At 39.9% G+C, this 19,408-nt stretch overlaps 1 protein-coding gene across 4 annotated transcripts in view; it reads right to left on the bottom strand.

Moving 5' to 3' along the window:
* The window catches only part of UBE4A (ubiquitination factor E4A), a 29,328-nt gene that overhangs the window by 951 nt on the left and 8,969 nt on the right, over positions 1 to 19,408 (bottom strand). For 3 of the 4 annotated variants that reach the window (XM_064268998.1, XM_064268999.1, XM_064269001.1), the window contains 15 exons: positions 18,496 to 18,648; positions 17,866 to 18,025; positions 17,340 to 17,542; positions 16,926 to 17,117; positions 15,674 to 16,007; positions 14,479 to 14,599; positions 13,270 to 13,574; positions 11,205 to 11,337; positions 9,973 to 10,160; positions 7,548 to 7,648; positions 7,340 to 7,453; positions 5,800 to 5,974; positions 3,376 to 3,556; positions 2,785 to 2,932; positions 1,427 to 1,584 (listed from right to left, as the gene is read on the bottom strand). In XM_064268998.1, the coding sequence (XP_064125068.1) occupies positions 1,427 to 1,584; positions 2,785 to 2,932; positions 3,376 to 3,556; positions 5,800 to 5,974; positions 7,340 to 7,453; positions 7,548 to 7,648; positions 9,973 to 10,160; positions 11,205 to 11,337; positions 13,270 to 13,574; positions 14,479 to 14,599; positions 15,674 to 16,007; positions 16,926 to 17,117; positions 17,340 to 17,542; positions 17,866 to 18,025; positions 18,496 to 18,648 (2,666 nt within the window). The remainder of the gene's footprint in view (positions 1 to 1,426; positions 1,585 to 2,784; positions 2,933 to 3,375; positions 3,557 to 5,799; positions 5,975 to 7,339; positions 7,454 to 7,547; positions 7,649 to 9,972; positions 10,161 to 11,204; positions 11,338 to 13,269; positions 13,575 to 14,478; positions 14,600 to 15,673; positions 16,008 to 16,925; positions 17,118 to 17,339; positions 17,543 to 17,865; positions 18,026 to 18,495; positions 18,649 to 19,408) is intronic. The other variant, XM_064269000.1, reaches the window with a different exon arrangement.

Here is a 19,408-nt window from a genome sequence, read left to right on the forward strand (position 1 = left end):
TGCAGATTATGGTTTCTTGACAGGTAAGAAGGTTCATTGCAAGGAGCCCTGGTGGTACAGTAGTTAAAGACTCGGCTGCTAACCGAAAGATCAGCGGTTCGAACCCACCAGCTACTGTGCGGGAGAAAGACATGGCAGTCTGCTTCCATAAAGATTACAGCCTCGGAAACCCTATGTGGCAGTTCTCCCCTGTCCCACAGGGTTCCTATGAGTTGGAATTGACTTGAGAGCAACAGGTTTGGTTTTTTTTTTTTTTTTGGAAGAAGGTCCATATCATACTTTAACCAAAAATCAAACCCATTGCTGCTGAGGCAATTCTGACTCATAGTGACCCTATAGGACTGAGTAGAACTGCCCCATAGAGTTTCCAAGGAGTGCCTGGTGGATGTGAACTGCCAACCTTTTGGTGTACAGCCACAGCACTTAACCACTACACCACCAGGGTTTCCAAGACATACTTTAAACCAAAAAAAAAAAAAAAAATAAACCTGCTGCTGTCGGGTCAATTCCGACTCATAGCGACCCTACAGGACACAACAGAACTGCTCCACAGGGTTTCCAAGGAGTGCCTGGTGGATTTGAACCATGGACCTTTTGATTAGCAGCCATTGCTCTTAACCAGTATGCTACCAGTTTCTTAACATACTTTAGGGACTTCTATATCTTTTCTCTATATTCTGAGATCCACTATAAAATATAAATTTCATTGGCACTTTGGAAAAGACATACCAACTGGCACACAGCATCATGCATAATACCAGATACCATGAAGTAGAAAATTCTTTTCTGTCAATGTTTAAAAAACTGTTATTTCCTTAAAATTGGGTCAACTTATATAACTTAATTTTAAATAGGCAGATTCTCTCAATACTAATTTCTACCTAGTGTTGCACTTAAAAATATTAAGAAGCCACTTGAGTAGCTAATAAGGTATCATTTATTACTTCTAATCCTTGTCTTTTCTGTAGGTATCAGGGGCAGACTCCTCAAAGAGCAGGTCACCGCCACCGAGCACAACCACAGCAGCAAGATGTGAGTTAATCTACACGGTGAGTATCATGTAAAACCAGAATAAAAACAAAAAACTAAACTTGTCTTTTATATTTAAAAAAAAAAAAAAAAAAATTTCAGGTCAATTCCAGGTAGACATATTTTATAACATATGTCAATAGAAATTATTTAAAATTATTTTCTTAAGGAAGGAAGTGGTAAAGTTAGAGCTAGCATTTCTCAACAGGATGTCTTATTTTGGTTGTTTAAATCGTTAACCATCAAGTGATAATGTCTCTACCCAATACATCGATGAATCAACTACATAGGGGATCTACTGGGTGCTGAGAATTGTATTAAAGTATCTGTGGGAAAGAGATGATAGCAAACAGGTATACATTTGTGCCCCTGAGGCTGTTTTTTAGGATCAGTATACCTGAGCAAATGTCTGGCAATGGTGGACCTATCTACAGTGACTCTGGAAGATGGCAGCACCACAGGGTCAGACATCAGTGTACTCATGATGGGATCCAGGAACTCGTCACAGGCGTCTGCATATGTTTCTTCTTCCTGTTGCTGGAGATCTGCAAGAGACTGTGCACAAAGCATTTGGTAGTTAAGGGGACTTCACAGTGCAGCTCAAGTCAAAAGACTCAATGATTATACCTTTATCTCTGTTGTCAATAACCCTTGACAGTGACAAATAAGATAAAACTCAGCTTTATTTTTTCAAAATCAAGCCAAAATGGATATTGTAAGAGTAAATTTAGCACTGAGCTCCAACTCTGCAACTAGAATTTGGCTCAGCTGCTAGCAGTCTGGACTGGAGACGGGTGTAAGTGTTAGCAGGAAAAGAAGTGCACCAGCATACAACATCCTGTGGACTGTTGCCACATCCCTTTGGCAACAGTCCTGTTGTAAATCCCATAATTCAAAAGGTGTGGGAGGGTTATTATTTACATCGTTACAGAGTCACTCACGTGGTCTGGGTATGAAAAGCAGTTTCCGGTTTTAGGTACATAAATCTCAACAACAGCCAAACTTAACATATGGAAATAGGATTATCAATTATCACACATAATTAGACACCAAATAGGTACAGGAATTGAAAAGTGCCTTGAATATTTGATTCTTTCACAACTGTAGTCCCTCAGGGATCCATTTGGCTAACCTCTCGGCAAAGAGGAAGCCTATCTCGATGAATAAGTAACTTCGATAACGGAAAAACTGAATGAAAAAGAAAGCTCTTCTATTAGACTTCTGTGCTGTGACTTTACCTTCTCCATAACTGCTAATGGAGCTCAGCCATCCTCCAAGGGGACTAGCTGAATATAATACAGTATTTTAATCTTTAAAATGTACGTATATTCTAATACAAGTCAGCCATAAATACAGAGAAAATCAATAAAAATCAATGACTGAAAACTACCAATCTTAAATTCTATTATAAAAAGTTCTTCTGCAGTAACAGAACCTTGAAATAGATTTTCAAATCTATTGGTAACACTGTGCAGGAGTCTCCATAAAAACAGCCTATGTAAATTTGTACATTCTTCTTGTCTAGTGGTAGCCTCTTTAATCAATTTTCTGTTCTCATCCTCATGATAGAGTAATAAGAATATGGTAGTTCTAGGTACTAACTGACCAAGAAGAATCATGTTTATAGTTTCTCAAGGCAATGCTTCCTCATTCCCCCCAAATAGGGTGGGAAAAAAAAAAAAAAAAAGCAGCACAGTGAGTTGATAGTGTGATTTTTATTTAACATGTAAGCAAACAAATTTTCCTCTTCCTCACCTTGATTCTCTCTGCCAAATTGCTGAAAGCCACAATCATATTTCCAGGCTTATTTATTTTCTTCAGGACTCGGACTGTCTGTGCAAAGAGAGTCGGGGAATAGGAGCGTCCATCCTTGGGCACAGTGGCACAGAAATTCTCCTCATTCCTGGAAGGTCAGCATCAGAAAGAAACTCTATCAGAGGTTAGGTCAAATGCAGAAGACACCAAATGGGTTGGGGAAGAAGGTTCTCCATTACTTACAAGCCATGAATATTCTTTGGATATACAAAGACTTATAATTTTCTAGGGAGGAAGCCTATCAAGTATCCTGTGGCCTGAAAAGAATACTACTTTTCCAAACTATGGTACAACTAGTAAAGTTTATCCTTGCACAGACCAAGGCAGGATGTTTGGAATTCTAAGCAATGTCCAACCCAGGTCATACAAAATTAAATTATTTTAAAACTAAAGATTTCTTCCTCAACCAACTAGAAATGAACCATTTTTTCCCCTATTTCCACAAAATTACCAACTACTCATTCCACTAGCAAACCCCCAAATTAACACATTAATAGCCCCTCTGGCTTGCCCAATTCCAATCTCAGGTACCCAAGATTTAAATAGATGGTGCAGATATCTGATACGAGCTGCTGGGGTTTGAAGTCAAATTCACTGAAGTCCTTGACTTTTAAGGCCCCCATCTTAGGGCCAACCAGGTGCTGCAGGAAGTAGTTCAGCATGGAGATGATGCGCTCAGCCAGGAAGGGGTGTACAAAGAGTGACTTGATCTCTGGAAAAAAAGCCGAAGTCTCTGAAAGCTCAACCCATCAGCAATCTTTTACTTATTACGCCTTAAGTGTTTTACTTGGAGACCTCTGGGGACTGATATTTTTTTATTATTACATAAATAATACAATTTCACTACAGTCATATTAGAAAACATGGACAAGGAAAACCAACCAACCTACTACCCAGAGATAAACATTGTTAACATGTTGTCACATCTCCTTTTAGCTTTTCTGTCCATATTTATACACATAAATATACATACATTTGCAAAACAAAAATGATCATCACATGGTACATATTCTATAACTTTTTTCATTAACTATATCATAAATACCTTTCCATTTTAGTGAATATGTGCTGCTCAATGCTGTAGCCACTGGACACGTGTGGCTATTTAAATTTAAATTAATTAAACAATTTAGTTCTTCAGTTAAACTAGCCACAGTACTGGACAGTTCAGATACAGGAACATTTCCACCATCACAGAAAGTTCTAGGGGATAGCACTGATTTACACCATTCTTAATAGCCATATAGTTTTCCAGCTTATGGCTGAAACATAAGTTATTTATGTAACCCATCTTTACTGGTAGACATTTTGGTTGTTTTAAAATTTTTGCTATTATAGCCTTTTTACTTACTGACGAACTTCATTGTATATATATCTTTATATACTGGCTTTATTATTTCCTTACAATAACTTTTTAGGAAATTGCTAGGTCAAAGAGTCTGAACTTAAAAAAATAATAATTAAAAAAATAAATTAATACAGGCCAAGTTTAAAGTCACATAGGCTTTGCTTAAAGAAGTAGTAAAGCCTGCTTAATACTGCTAGTTCTTGATTTCCAGTTCTAGTCATTGTCTATTCTCTACTGAAGACAAGGATTTAGCTCCTACTTCCGTCCCCTTTCCCAAATATACAATCCCCCCAGTATATAATCAAATTTTGGGCTAAATAATTTAGAGTTTATATCTTTAAGACTACATAAATTTTAAGGCAGAGCCACACAGTGTTCTCATGGTTATATAGTTCTTTTTTTAGTACAACTTTTTGTTTTTGCTTTTTCATTTGCTTATTTTCAAAGTATCCATCACTAAATCCTTCCCAAACTCTCCATTGCAATTATAAAACTCTATATACGGTCAATTCTAGCAGTTCTATATTTCCTTCTGACCTGTTTCTTTGGAACTTCACCTCAATCTAGATGGCTTGCTCTGCAGGCCTGCTACCCTGTGACCACCACAAGCTCCTTCTACCAGCATCCTGGGAATTTTCTTTGCGTCTCTCTTGTGTTGGACCTCACCTACCTCCTTCTTGGTTTACTTTTTCATTTTGATGGAGTATATCCTCTCGTAGCTTCTCAGTAAAGAGTTTATTGAAAGTAAATCTGATACCATCATGTCTGAAAATGTTTTTATTCTATCCTCAAACTGAATTGATAGTTTGGCTGGCTATGGGATTCTAAACTAAACAGATTTTCCCTCAGGAATCTGAAGGCATGTTGTACTGTTTACTCCCTTCAAACGCCTCTGATGAGTTCAAAATCATTTTGGTACCTAAACCACCGTACACGACCTGATTTCTCTCTGGGAGCTTTTAAGATATTCTTTTTTTTTTTTTTCAAATTTTTGAAATTTCACAATAATGTACCTTTGTGTGAGGTTTTTTTTTTTTTTTTTAATTCACTGTGCCAGGCACTTGGTGGGCCCCTTCAACTTTGAGGCTGTCTTTTAGTCTTTGGGAATTTTTTGTGTTATTTCTTTGATAATTTCTTCCCCCTTGCCCCGTTTTTCTCTTTTTGAGGCTTCCCAGATTGATGCTCTATTTCCTTACCCTTTCTCTTCTCATTCCTATCTCTTGTTCTTTTTGTTCTACTTTCGTGAAAGACTTACTTGAATTTATCTTCTAACACTTCTACTGAGTGTTTTACATTCCTAAAGTTACATTTTCAATATCCAAAAGCTCTTTTTCTTTGAAAATCCTTTTTATTGCCTCTTTGTTTTAATCTTGTGGATGCTGTACCTTCTCTTTATTAATACATATCAGTCAAATGCGAAAAGAGAAAATAAAGTTAAAAGAAAAAAAAGAAGTTTTCATCTCTTATCTGCGTCTCATATTAGAGAGTTTCCTCAAACATCAGGTGATCCTTGGTTGTCCTTTCTTAATTTCAGCTGGGATGATCCCTCAAGGGAAGCAAATCTTAACCTTTATATTTCTTGGGAAATCAGTGCTTCATGTCCTTACCTGATGTCAGAAAGGCAAGGGTACCGATTGTTTCATTGGACATGATGTTATGAAAACGTGCCAGCTGTCCAAACATCTGTAAGCCAGCCTCTTTCTCTCGGCGGGCTTCAGGAGTTAGACTATCCCATTCACCTCGGTCCTTTTCAATCTGTTGAATCTTTATCTTGCTCAAATACTAGAGAAGCCAGAGGTTGGATATGTCAGAGAACAAAGTGCGGTTGAAGGAAGATAGTGTTTAAGAGGTTCTACTTAAAGTCCACTCGACTAAGCTGGGAAAACCAGAGACTATATAAGTGGCATGAGACTTTATTTCTCAACACAGGCTGACTGAAGCTTAAAAAGAAATTGTGGCTTCATGTAGATTTATTTCAGCCTGGGTAGAATCGTAGGTAATTCCCCCAGAAGTAGTACAGTATATGTAACAGAAGGGAGGAGAAATAGCACAATATATGAAACTCAGCAAAAACAAACAGGTTACAGTGAAAATAGGATGGCTCCTCCTTGAAAGATTAAAAAAAAAAAACTGCTTACCAAAAATTAAAATTCTATCAAATGTACAAGATGTCTGGAAGGAGAACCACAATTATTTAAAACCCTCTATCTCTCAGTGTTCTTACAGTTGTATTGAACAACGTGTTAAATTTACAGTCCCATGAAAACACCATCTGCTTCATTCTTTGTGTCACACAGCTCTTGCTTAAGAGCGTCTGTTTATAACAGGGCCTGCTCTCTGCAAGAAAATCTATCCTGCATCTTAAAGTAGAAGCTTATGAAAGGAAGCAGGAGATCAAACCTTTTTCACAAATACAATGTAAGTTACTCTGAGGAATGCTAATCAATAACAGGATCTTGTGCCTGGAGAGTAGGCTACCATCATGATTCACCTGCTTCGCCTCCCTGAGTCACTCGTGTCTGCCTGATTCTCATCATGGGATGAAAGGTTGCTCTACGGAAGGTCTGTATCTAAGGGATGATTAAGGAAATGATATACCCAAGGAGCCAGGTTTGTACTTTGTGAAACCCTTGTTTCACAATATAGTTAATGATTTGGGAGGCACGTAAAGATGAAGAATAATGACAACCTGGGAGTCTTTATATGGAAAAATGACCCCAAACAGAATTTTTTTTCAAGGAGTGGTGTCAAAAGTGGCATCGTTTTGGAGAGAGGGTTAGTGAGGCACTGTCACTGATGTGCTGGATAGGAAGCAGCCGAAAGTCACTGACCAAAAGCAGGATCCTTCTGTTGTGCTGCACTGTTAACAGCTCTGTCACGCATCTCAGTTTGGGTTCATCATGCTACCTTTTCAACTCTGCCAAAGTGCCCATCTCAGTCCTCAGGCTTCAGTGATGCCTGACCTTCGTCTCTAACATAAACTAGGGGGTTCTCCAATGGCAGCCTTGGTGGTATATACTACTCACAAATTTCTGGTGTTCAAGACTGATACCAGGGGCATAAATATTGCTCTATTATGATTAAAAGGCAAAAAGCATATACTGATGATAATATGATGGTATGGGGGCAGTTAAATCTGTTTTTTACCTGTATGGCTTCATCCAAAAGGAAGATGGCATCATTCATAAGCAGATTAAGAAAGCGGAGGAAAAGTGGGGGATTCATGGCTTCTAAATTCTTAGAGGCGTAGTCAGCCAGATCCTGTAAGTCCCGCCCGGGAGAACACCGTTTTAGTACTGAACCACAACGCACTGGGCTTACTGGAAGAAACCAGTTTCACCAAAAACTCTCTTACCTTAATGCTCTCCCGATAGGTCTCTGTCCCCCACATGTACCTCAGGATGGGATACATGGGACGGCGGTAATTAAACTTCTGTTCAAATTGATGAGGGTCTCCTACCATGAGGAAGAGCAAAAAATTAGCAAAAGTGGTGTTATTAGACAAAGAGTTAGGGCTTATGTCTATGTGTAGGTGTTTTCTCTTATTCTGAATGTGTCAAGAATACTGGGAATTTCTAAAGGTCAAGAGCTGTGGCCAAGTGTCTGCTCATTTCCTTACTGACAGAACAGGAGGGAGACAGATACCTTATATCTGGATATACATACAAAGAACACTTTATTCAACAACGGAGGAGGACCAAGTTGTAAAATAAAAGCTAAGCAAGTTAAGCTAAACTACTGTCTGTTTTTAAGAAGACTTCAGGGGATATTTCTGGTTTAAGGTTTAAAGATTATCTCAGGGCAATAGTTTCAGGAGTTCATCCAACATTCACGACTCCAGGAAGTCTGGAGTCCATGAGAATTTTAAAATCTGTTCTGCATGCTCCCCCTTTTGACCAGGATTCTTCTACAGAATCTTTGATCAAAATGCTCAAAAATGGTAGCCGGGCACCATCCAGTTCTGCTCTCATGGCAAAGGAGGCAGTTGTTCACGGAGGCAGTTACCAACACATTCCATATCCTCCCCCTGTCCCTGATGCTCCTTCTTCCTTTGCTGCTCCAGGCTAATAGAGACCAGCTGTGCCTTGGATGGCTGCTTGAAGCTTTTAAGACCCCAGGCACTATGTAGTGAACTAGGAAGTAGAACAGAAGCACTAAGCATGTTATTAGGCCAATTAACTGGGATGTCCCATGAAACTATGACTCTAAACCTCCAAACCAAGGAACCAAATCCCATGAGGTTTTTGACTGTACATAAGCAGGCTCAGCAGCTACTCTTGTTTTTTGTCATTGCTGTAAACATATCTATCACACAACTTTTGCCAACTCAAGCTTTTACAGGTGTACAACTTATTGACAGCAATTACAATAATCGGCTGTGCAAACCTACCCTAATCAATGTGATAGTTCCATCACTGTTAACCTCCCCTTTTCCCTTCCCTCCCGCCCTGATCTAACTGGTTCTTGATAACTCTGAAATCAGGTCAGGACCTCAAAACCAGCTCATACTGGTTTTGCCACACCAAAGTATTAATAGAGATCTACAAGATAGGTCATATAATAATGGAAAGAGCATAGGATTTGGAGTCAGAAGACCTAGGTTTTCATTCTGATTCCACTTAAGTCTCTCAACCTTTTTCAACTACCACTTCCTCAGATATAAAAACAGAGATATAACACCTTTAAATCAGTCATGCAGCTCCTTATGGATAATGAAGATTACTTGCACTTCATGTGCTGCCCATAATCGAGAAAAGAGTGCTCATAATTGAGAAAAGAGAATTACCTCATTTAATCTTCACTTTGACTCACTTCATAGATGTGAGCGAGGGACAAAGACAGAATTCAAGTATGGAAAGGCATTCAGTAAAATGTTAAATGCCTCTTTAAATGTTAGTTATAGATATCACTGGACAGTAAAAAGACCAAGCCCATTGCTGTAGAGTCAATTCGACTCTAGCGACCCTCTAGGACAGAGCAGAACTACCCCATAGGGCTTCCAAGGCTGTATAGCTTTATGGAAACAAACTGTCACATCTTTCTTCCATGGAGTGGATGGTGGGTTCAAACGGATGACCTTTCAGTTAGCAGCCTAACGCTTAACCACTGCGCCGCCAGGGCTCCATTCATTGGATAGTAAAAAAACCCTTTAAAAATAAGTCTTAAATAACTGCATAATGTATCTTAAATAAGCTGAGATTGGGTGCTGTTTACTCAAACGTGAGGGCTCAGGATTAGATCTCAAATGGCCAAGAGAGAAAGGGAATGCTGTCTGCTCATGTTCTTAATCTAACAATGAGATGGTTACCAGCTAGTCTGGTTAAGATCAAAGGCTCTCTCAATCGGTACACTGGCTTATTATCCACTATCCCATAACTTTGAGGCAGAGAAAAATAAATACCCAGGTCTTAACTGGACAGTTTAATTTGTTTGAGTATGAATTTGATTGAATAATATAATGAAGTTGGTAAGAATATTCAGGTTTCTTTATGTGAAACAGACTTGGACTTTAATCTTGGTTCTAGCATTAGTTGTATGACCTGGACTAATAATTTTAATTTAACCTTTTTGAGCATCTGTATACTCAAATATAAAATGGGGATAACAAAGTAAAACTTTCTAGGTAGTGCCAAATGAGATATTAAAAAAAGCACTTAGCATTAAGCCTGACACATCGTAGTTATTCAATAAATGATGACTAATGACATTTCTCTGACACTCAAAGAACTCCACTCGTATCAGTTTCCCGGCTCTGAACTCGGGCTTCATGGCTGCTTTACCTGTAAACTCAATGTCCACAAAGACCTTAATTAGAGCTTCTGCAAGTTGGGGTGCATGTAGAAAGTTGCAGAATACACGTTTCCGGTGGAATACGCTGGATACCAAGGGATTTGGGGCCTGATCTAGGTGGGGCATCACCGCTTCCAACACCTCAGCAAGTTTGGCCCTCAGGTGAGGATTCTTCATCCTGCAAAAGAGGGCAGAAAGCCAGGTGAAAAGGCGGACACTTAGGTCTCAATGTTGCTCTGTTCTTCTCTACCTAAGAAGCCAAATCATCCTAAACCACCACTACAGGAGAAAACAGGGTCCACTTCTGCAGTTCTAACCTGTCAGCTTCTGGGAGATAATTCAGGGCAGACCATTTAACTCTTGAGAAGACAGTTCACCGAGTAGGAGGGTAAGTGCTAAAGTTTCCGTGTACCGATTAACCATTCTGTTCACTTCTCTATGATGACGCATTATTTATTGCTTACTCTTCTTTGACAGTTCCATCTGGGCTAAACTCACTTCTCTGAACTCCCTGAGGGCAAGTGCTAGGCTATTATCATCCATGACGTAGACCACATATGCCTAATAAATACATGTAGACTAATGATTTTTCGTTAGGTCTGCTCAGCTCAGTGAAGGATTGGCTCCTACCTAATTCTCACTGACATCGTTCGGGGATTTGTGGATCATTTTCTTCTCGGTGCAGTGAATCTTCACTTATTTACACAGTTTCTATCTCCTTTGGTGAAGGCACCAAAGATTCAGAGATGCAACTCTACTGGTCACAGTGAGTATCTTCCTTTGGGCAAGAGGACTAGAAGCTATGAGTGAGTGTTTGAGATCAGAAAAAACATTTACTGAGATTTACTGCTCATCTAACCCAGTATTGCAAAAGCAAGCTTTGTTATTTTCTAGTTATTTTAGAAGATCATTAGCACCTGACTGCAACTGGTAAGGTTTCTGGCATTATGGTAACTATTTTAACCAGGGACTAGCAGTGGAATTCCCATCAGGTACCTTATATGCAGGTTCAAATTCTCTGTGGGCAAAGTCCTTTGCTTATTATGCCTCTCAAGAGTGGGATTTCTTGCTACCCATAAGGATGGTCAGGTGGTTCATTAATGTTAACATAACTTCTGAAGGCAACCCCTTATGATTCAGGCTTGTTTATCTCTTGGTCTAGAAGTCTTCTAAATGTTTTGCAGCTCTAAACAGTGACAGAGCCAAGCTGTCACCACTTCACCTTTCTATGCTTCCAGTGAAAATGGTGATAAAGTGAAGGACATGCTCCAGGGAATCTGCTGACGTCTCCAAGATGTCATCCGCAAAGCGGCGGAGAAAAATGAGGAAATCACCCAGGTTATCTGCAAAAAATTCTGAAAGGGAAATGTTGACTGGAATTAGCCAAACATCTATCTAGTTGAACTAAGCAACATTTAAACTTCTGCCTTTCACCCTACTGAATGAAGTTTAAAAAAACCAAATGTCTTGTAGGTACTAGGGATAAACCCGTTGCTGTTGAGCTGATTCCGACTCATAGCAATCCTATACGACAGAACAGAACTGCCCTGCAGGGTTTTCCAAGGAGCAGCTGATGGATTCAAACTGCTGACCTTTTGGGTAAGCAGCCGAGCTCTTAACCACTGCACCACCAGGACTCCCTAATTACTAGGAATAGCGGTAGGTTAATAATTGTAAAATCTCTTTTAAATGTTAGTTTTCATTTTTATCCAAGTAAATATATGAACGGTAATGACATAAAAAATCATTAACATGCAAAGTACACTTACTAAGTTTACAGAAGTATTCTTTTTTTTTTTCTACTCTCAAGGTTAGATAAGGTTTGAACAACCCTTTGGATGTGAAGAATCTCTAAAAAGGATAATTCATTAGTTGACTATGGTAGCCAGCCTCCAGAATGGCCTCCCAATAGTCCATGCCTCCTTGTATTCATGCCCTTGTGTAGTCCTCTCCTACAAAGTTTTCAGGGTAGAAGATAATCCCTGAGGCATACAGCAGAAGTGATGGTATGTCATTGCTGAGATTAGGGTATAAAAGCTTGCAGATTCCATTTTGGTCATTCGCTCTAGGGGGAAGCCAAATGCCATTTCGTGAGCAGTATTATGGAGAGGCCCATATAGCCTGAAAAGAGGATGCTGACCAATAGCCAGCAAGGAACTGAGGCCTGTCAAACACCATGTGGTTGAGGGTGTTCAGTGGATCCTTCAGCCCTAGTTGAGTTTTCAGATGCCCACAAACCTGGTTAACAGCTTAACTGTAATTTCATGAGAAACCCTGAGTGAGAACCACCCAGCTAAGGTACTCCTGGATTCCTGACCCACAGAAACTATTAGTTGTTTTAATCTGCTATGTTTTGGGGTAATTTTGTACATAGCAATAGATAACGAACATAGTGATCAAGAAGATAAAATTTGATTTGATGGACAATACCTGCTGTCCCCCTCTCTTCCTCCCCAACCACACACACACAATCTATCTCTCCCTTCTGGGTAAACCAACAGATGATGATTTTATTTCTAAAGAGAAGCACAGGAAGAGTTAGATATATTTGTAAGTTGAGTAACAAACAATATTAATGGTAGAAACTAAAAGCTCTGAAAACCCTGACTGCATTTAATACTCTGAAGACTGTTTTGATGTGCATACAATGGGGACAGGAGGCTGAGGAACAAGCTGCGTGTTTCCCCATACTTTCCCCAGTAGATAGCAGGGCTTTGAACAGGTTTGAACCAGTTCAGCCTTGGCCATGAAGTGAAACCGGAAGAGACCCAAATTTTTACAGTTCTGGTGATCCAGAATGGTAACTGAAACAGGAAAAATTACAGATCAAAACCCCGGAACGGGAGACTCTGAAGAGGCCTCACAACGCCTCCCAGGGGCCTGATGTGTGAGGCTGCATTATTGGCAGGACTGTGGGGAACGATACACGTTCAAAGCGGCAGTTGGCGCCACTGTTTCTGACTCTGCTAAAAATCTGACGGGCAAGAGATTTCGTTCCTATGCAACGCGTATGCTACCCTTGTTTTCTAAGGGGGAGATTAGGTTGCTAGCAGGGCTTCAACTCTTAATTTTTCCCATTCCGGTTCACTCAAATTTTGAAAATTTGAGTCTGTTCCGGTTTTGCTTCCTTGGCCATGACTGAACTGGGAAGAACAAGTCACAGATGTTTCTCCAAAAGCAGCAGAATGATAACTAATGGAGGGCATTCTGAGGATTAAACTTCTAAAGTGACCCAGTTAAACTTAGATGGCTATAAATAGGAAGTTCCCAGGAGAGAGCCTGCTTACCTGGCACATAAGCTAAAGAGCTGTAGCCATCTGGCAAAGGAAAAGTTAGCTCTATTGGCTGTGAGCCCTCATTGCCTATGGCCAGCTGGACCAGAAGAACAGCCATGGACACCTGCAAGTTTAGGCAGTTTTGTAACATCTGAGGCTCAGTCATGGCAGTCTTGGTAGAAAGGTAAATGGTCATCAGTCGTTCAAACTGCTCACGGAGGTTGTCAGCGGCAGGGCTAGAACTTTGTTGAGCATCCCGCCAGGCAACCTGCAGCCGATGCAGATTTTGGTTGATTTTTACCATTTGATCATGCAACCTGCCTCCAAGAAAGCAAAGGAGATGCGGTCAGAGAGGCTCATGTAGGGGCAGTCCAGTACAGACTATTCCAGAAAAACAAATCCTCATTTTAGATTTCTCTTTCAGCCTATATGGAGCTACAACTGCTATGACACAGAGGCAGTCATAAAAGTTACTGACAAGACAGAGGCAGGGGACATTGGACCAGCAAAATGTTATCAAGTACCCAACATAATTGAAGCTAACTACAAGTAAGTTAGCAGCCTTCAGTTGAAATGCACCATCTAAATAACAGCAGCTTGGTTGAGCACAGTGTAGACTGGACTGTTATTAGGCAAAATTAATGGCTATTTGGCAAAGTACAAGAAGCCTGACAGGATAGTTTTACACCACACAAGTGCAATGATCATACACTCTAGTGTTCAAATCTTCACACATCTAGAATCATCTTTATCTTGGGTACATAGATCTTTTGTGGTTCTACTGATCTCATTTGAATCCCTTATAAACATTTCCTTAATTTTGCCTCTACCCTGTAGAATAGAGCTTTGCCTTTTTTTTTTCATCAGGAGTAGTAACTAATGACAATTGAAGAACAGAAAATAAAACGTAAAATAAAAGCAATTCTACTTTCTCAGATGACAACAGAAAGATGGTGATTTAAAAATTCACAGATTTAGAGAAGAACACTAGTGTACCTCTAGTTTTAAAATGTTAACAGGCTAAAAATTGGAAACAAATCCACTATTTGAACACAGCTGACTCATGTAAACACAAATAAACGCAATATAATGCCCTTTTCCTACTGAATCCTAATGTAAGTCTTTAGAATAAAGAGAGAATATATCTCTAAGGCTCATTTTCAACCTTCTGGTTATCAATACAACTACACAGTTCTTTACTAATGACATCAGAGTAGTTACCTGTGAAATCCTAGGTACAAAGTATACTCTGTCAGGACAAGGTTCTCTGTTACAAGGTTGTAGTTCTGGGGAAATTTCGGCTCCTGAACAGCTGGGATCAAACAGGTTTCTTTGTCCAAACCTCAAAGAAGTTTAAAAAAAGCAACACTGAGTGGCTGGACAGGTGCCGCAGACATCTATCTTGGTCTCCAGTCTCCCCTTACTCTAGTCCAACTTCCACACTGCTACCAATGATGCCTTCTTAAAAACAAATCTTAGCACATTACCTCCTTGTTTAAAAACATCTTTTGGCTTCTTGCTGCCTACAGAAGTGAAGTTATATCTCTTCAGTTTGATCATAAAATTACCAAAATTTAAAAAGAATGATTAACATTGTAGATCTTTCCAAGTGATAGATGACGGATCATTGCACTTTCCTATATTTGAGATTATTTGCTTTTGAGCATGTATTAGTTTTATAAATAGAACAGTTTAAAAAACTGGAACCAAAATTAAAAATTAAGAGTGATTCATTTTCAGTGGTGGGATTACAAGTGACTTTTCTTCTTTACACTTCTCTGTATTGTTCAGGGTCCTCCAGCTGAGATCTCCTTCCTCCCCAGACTGACCTCCTACCACTTTCCACCCCCAGTCCTCTACCTGCCCCCTTGATACAGCTACACTGAGCTTCTCACTATTCCTCAGTCAAGCCTTTCCACAGCTTTGTGCCTTTATATTTGTTATTCCCTCAGACAAAGCATATTCTTTCGCTTCTTTGGTAAAATGCAACTCCTGATTCAAGGCTGTTTGGGGACTTCCATAACCTTCACCTTCTGCAGAAATGTGTTCTCACAGCTTGGCCCTGTACCATATTATCATTATCTGTTAATATATCTGCCTTCTCCTGGAGCCTCTGAGTTAGAAAGGACAGGGACTGTGTTTTATTCACTTTTATAAAGAAAAATGAGTAAAACCCAGGACTACCAAATCCAGAAAAAAGGTTTCACTAAAGCAAACAACCTAAAAAGCTACCTTTTTTTTTTTAAGTCTGCCTCATTTTTTTTAATTAGAAAAAGCTCTTCTCTCTGCCTCATCTCCTTTGAGACAAAGAGGCACCTTTGTGAAAAAGGAAAAAAGAGTGAATGCCTTGGATATTACATACACACGCACATGCACACACATACACACAATTTTGAGAAGTCCAGTTCCCCCCTACCTCTCATGTGTACATTTTTTATTTTTCGTTCTTCATCATTCAACTCCTTCAGGGCACAGTAAGTGGGATTAAAGGTGAGGAGCCGAGAGGATCTGGGTTTGCAAAATGGCTGGCATAGCTTCAGAAGAGCAGCACCCAGATTCAGAAAGAAGGCATCCGAGGCATACATTTGGAAGAAGATTTCTGGCATCTGATTGGCCCAAATCTTGGTGCGGCCTGCATTTGCATGCAAACAGTTTCCAAGCCAGGACAAGATACAGTGTTTGGTTTCTGGAGAGAGCTGGAGTAAGTTCTTCAGCATCTGGTAGATCTTTTCATGGAACTGAGCCATGAACTGTTTAACCAGAAAACACAACCACAGAACATTCCAGTTTCACAATCCTAATAGTTTTTACTCTCAAACTTTAGCAACTGGCAGTGTCCGAAAGCACGCTCATCCTAATGATCCCCCTCACTCTTCCTATGCCTCACCCCCCAGTTCTGGCCACTTATGAAAGATTCCTTGGTGAGCTGTCAAACTGAAGATGAATTATATAGCTTTAGAGCAGGGGTCGGTGAACTTTTTCTGCAAAGGGCCAGGTAAGAAATATTTTCAGCTTCGCAGGTCAACTGGTCTCTGTAGTAACTATTCAACTCTACTGTTGTAGCGTGAAATCAAGGCATAAACAGTATATACATGAATGGGTGTGGCTATGTTCAATAAAACTTTATCTACAAAAACAGGTGGCAGGTCACATTTTGTAATGACTGTAATTTTCCAACCCCTGCTTTAGAGAGTTGTGTCGATTAATAAACGGTAAAATGAGAGGCTTAAACTAGCCCAAATTCAACCATTTACTGCCTCACACTGGCCAGACCTCTACTATAATTTATGCTAAGAAGCCTAATAAAGAGGACATAGGTGGAGGGAAGGAAAGAAAAACAAAACCAAAAAAATTTGGAGCTTCTAGAGTGGAGTTTCACCGAAAGATTTTAGAAGCTCAAGTTACAAGAAAGAGTTTGATGAGAAAAATGAAGATTGAGGGGAAATGGCAGTGCGCCAGCAGCAGCGTATCCTCAGAGCCTAGTTTATCCTCTGTTCTAAGTGCATGCTAAGAAGAGGGCGATTTCTTTACATGGTTAAGGTAGAAAGCCAACCAGATCAATCTGCTTTCCCAAAGACGCTCAAGTAGCCTTATCTGCATTTCCTTCCTGAAGAAACTCTTCTTAGTTTAAGATCAGGGGTCTGGGAGACCCCGGTAAACGGCCCTACCTGATGGATGTTGGCTTCCTGTACTTTGATCTCCTGGGGACTGGAGCGAGATGGATTCAGGAAGTAGCCATGATTTTCTACCACACCTGGAGTCTTCAACAAGCAGGAGATACTCAGAATTACTCCCAGCAAGGTCTTCTGGTACATCTGCCCATTGCTAGGGTCCTTGGGTTGAATGTATTCTACAAAAACCTATAGGAGAAGACAAGTTCTATTTATCCTTCTGTACGGTGAGACAAAGACGATAGGAGTAAGAGGGCGCCAAAGAGTTACGCCCATACAACCATCAGTATAACTTTCTCTTATCTTATAGGGAATTTTACTTTAGTACAGATACCTATAAAGTACCTCTAGGACAGGGAAGCATGAAGCATTCAATCTCCAGCTCAACTTAATACCACCTTGCAGACCTACCTTTGCCATATCCTTCTGCCTGGTAAAATAGAGAAGAACATCCAGATACGCATACAGGAGGATCTGACAGAGCTCTAGATCTTTTATTCGGCCCAATAAAATATCGAACACTGGAATCATGACTTCTGGAAATGTCCGAACTTCCTGATCCACTGTCAAGGCTTCAATGACTTCTTCCAGAAACTCAGTAACATCTTCAAAATCTAACAGAAGGCAAAGAGAGAAAGGAGGCCAGAGGACTTTTTGATATGCCTTTACACACTGGCTCTTTACTCTTCTGATACTTTTCGTAGTTCTACTGAGAAATTTCAACTTTGTCGTGCTAATTGGTTGGATATTGCCTAATCAGAACTAATACTTACCCTTCTGCTTTAACTGGCATTCAACCTCCCAGGCCAAGGTGTGAGCACTCTTCCTTAATTTATACTGGAACCATAATGATTCTGAGACTTTCTAGTGCATTTAGAAGAATTTTACATTGGGAAATCAAAATGTTGAAGCTCACTTATCTTGCTTATGTACTCACGGGCTCCTTGGATGGCTTCTAACAGCAAATCTACCAGTTGCTCATGGATGTTTTGGTCAACATAGATTTCTGGGGTGAGGAGAACTGTTCGGGTATTGGACACAGTGAGGTTCCTGCACTGCACTGCAAAGGGTAGCAGGTTCTCTGGGACTTTGGTAATCTGGAAACAAAATGAAGACGAGGAAAAGTCTAGTTCTATGACCTAGAACAACAGTAGACACAGCAAATAGAACAGAACAGACAAAAGATACTGCTCTCCTGCGGACGTTTGAGAACTCACGAGATTCATGCCTTGGCTTAAGGAATCACTATCTGTTAAAATTCCAGCCCTAGAAGTGATTTTGCTTAGCCTAGTCTATTTTTTACATCTCACCGGAAACGCTTTGTTGACAGAGTAAGAGGCACTGGTTAACTGGACAAAGGGGAGGACCCCAGTATGTGAGATAGAACGTAAGCCACAGAATGGGGAGACTAAAGCTTTAGAAGACAAATGAGTAATGTTTCTGATCTACAGTTCCAGATACGCTATGATATATATAAAAACTAGTATGTAAAACACTGACCCAACTCTCTGGCTTACATGCTGAAGTTGTAGGGCAATATAGCGCTCAACGAGGATTACTTGTTTACCTCTTCCTTGGCTCTTTGGAAGCAGGAGTAAAGGTAACAAAAACTGTGCTTCTCCCCTGCATCTCGGTCAGCGGAGAGATTCAATGTTGTAGAAGAAGTCATGTTAATCAAGTGGTTGCCTGGATCTTGAAGTAATAAGCGAGAGAAGAGGGCCTATGAAGGAAAACAAACAAACAAAAAACTAAACCACTTCAAAGTTAATCTTAGAACATCAAAACGTAAAAGGCAATTTTGGCACAGGTTATCTCTAGACAGGAAGTGTGTCAGAACCACAGACTTGGATACAGAATGAAGGGTTAACAGAGAACTCAGTATCTTATTATTTTGCAGACTACATCTGCCCATAGAACATTAGAAAATAACTATGGACATAAAGTAATCCTAAATCAAGCCTTAACTACCTAGCATATCCCCTAGCACACAGCAGGTTTAAAAGAGTATCTGTTGAATGGTGGTGAGAATCTATGATTAAACTTATGTGTGAAATCTACTACTCTATGTGATTGTTGATCTCACCCAGACTTATTTAAACATAATTTAAATGTGTAAGGTTAACTGGCAAGTTGTCAAGTGTCTTTCCTATCACGCTTTTATTTCTTTAATGCTAATTGGGTGCCTACAAGGTACAAAGCGCTACTTTGATTTTGGAACGGATATAAAGAGGACAAGAGAGGTGGGTCGTGCTCTCAAGAATGTGAGTCCAGTAGGGGAGATAAGACAGGTACATAAAAACCCACTATGTGAGAGAATGTGACAATTACCATTAGAGGTACATAGATCACTCTAGGAACTCAGAGGAGGGAGTAACCACTCCTACCTGGCAAGGCTTGGTAAATAAGATGGCATTTTAATTGGGTCTTAAAGAATGAGTAGATCTGAACATTTGGCCATGGTAGATGAGATAACTCCAAAA

This window comes from Loxodonta africana, chromosome 15 (assembly GCF_030014295.1).
Source record: "Loxodonta africana isolate mLoxAfr1 chromosome 15, mLoxAfr1.hap2, whole genome shotgun sequence".
Taxonomy (NCBI): Eukaryota; Metazoa; Chordata; class Mammalia; order Proboscidea; family Elephantidae; genus Loxodonta; species Loxodonta africana.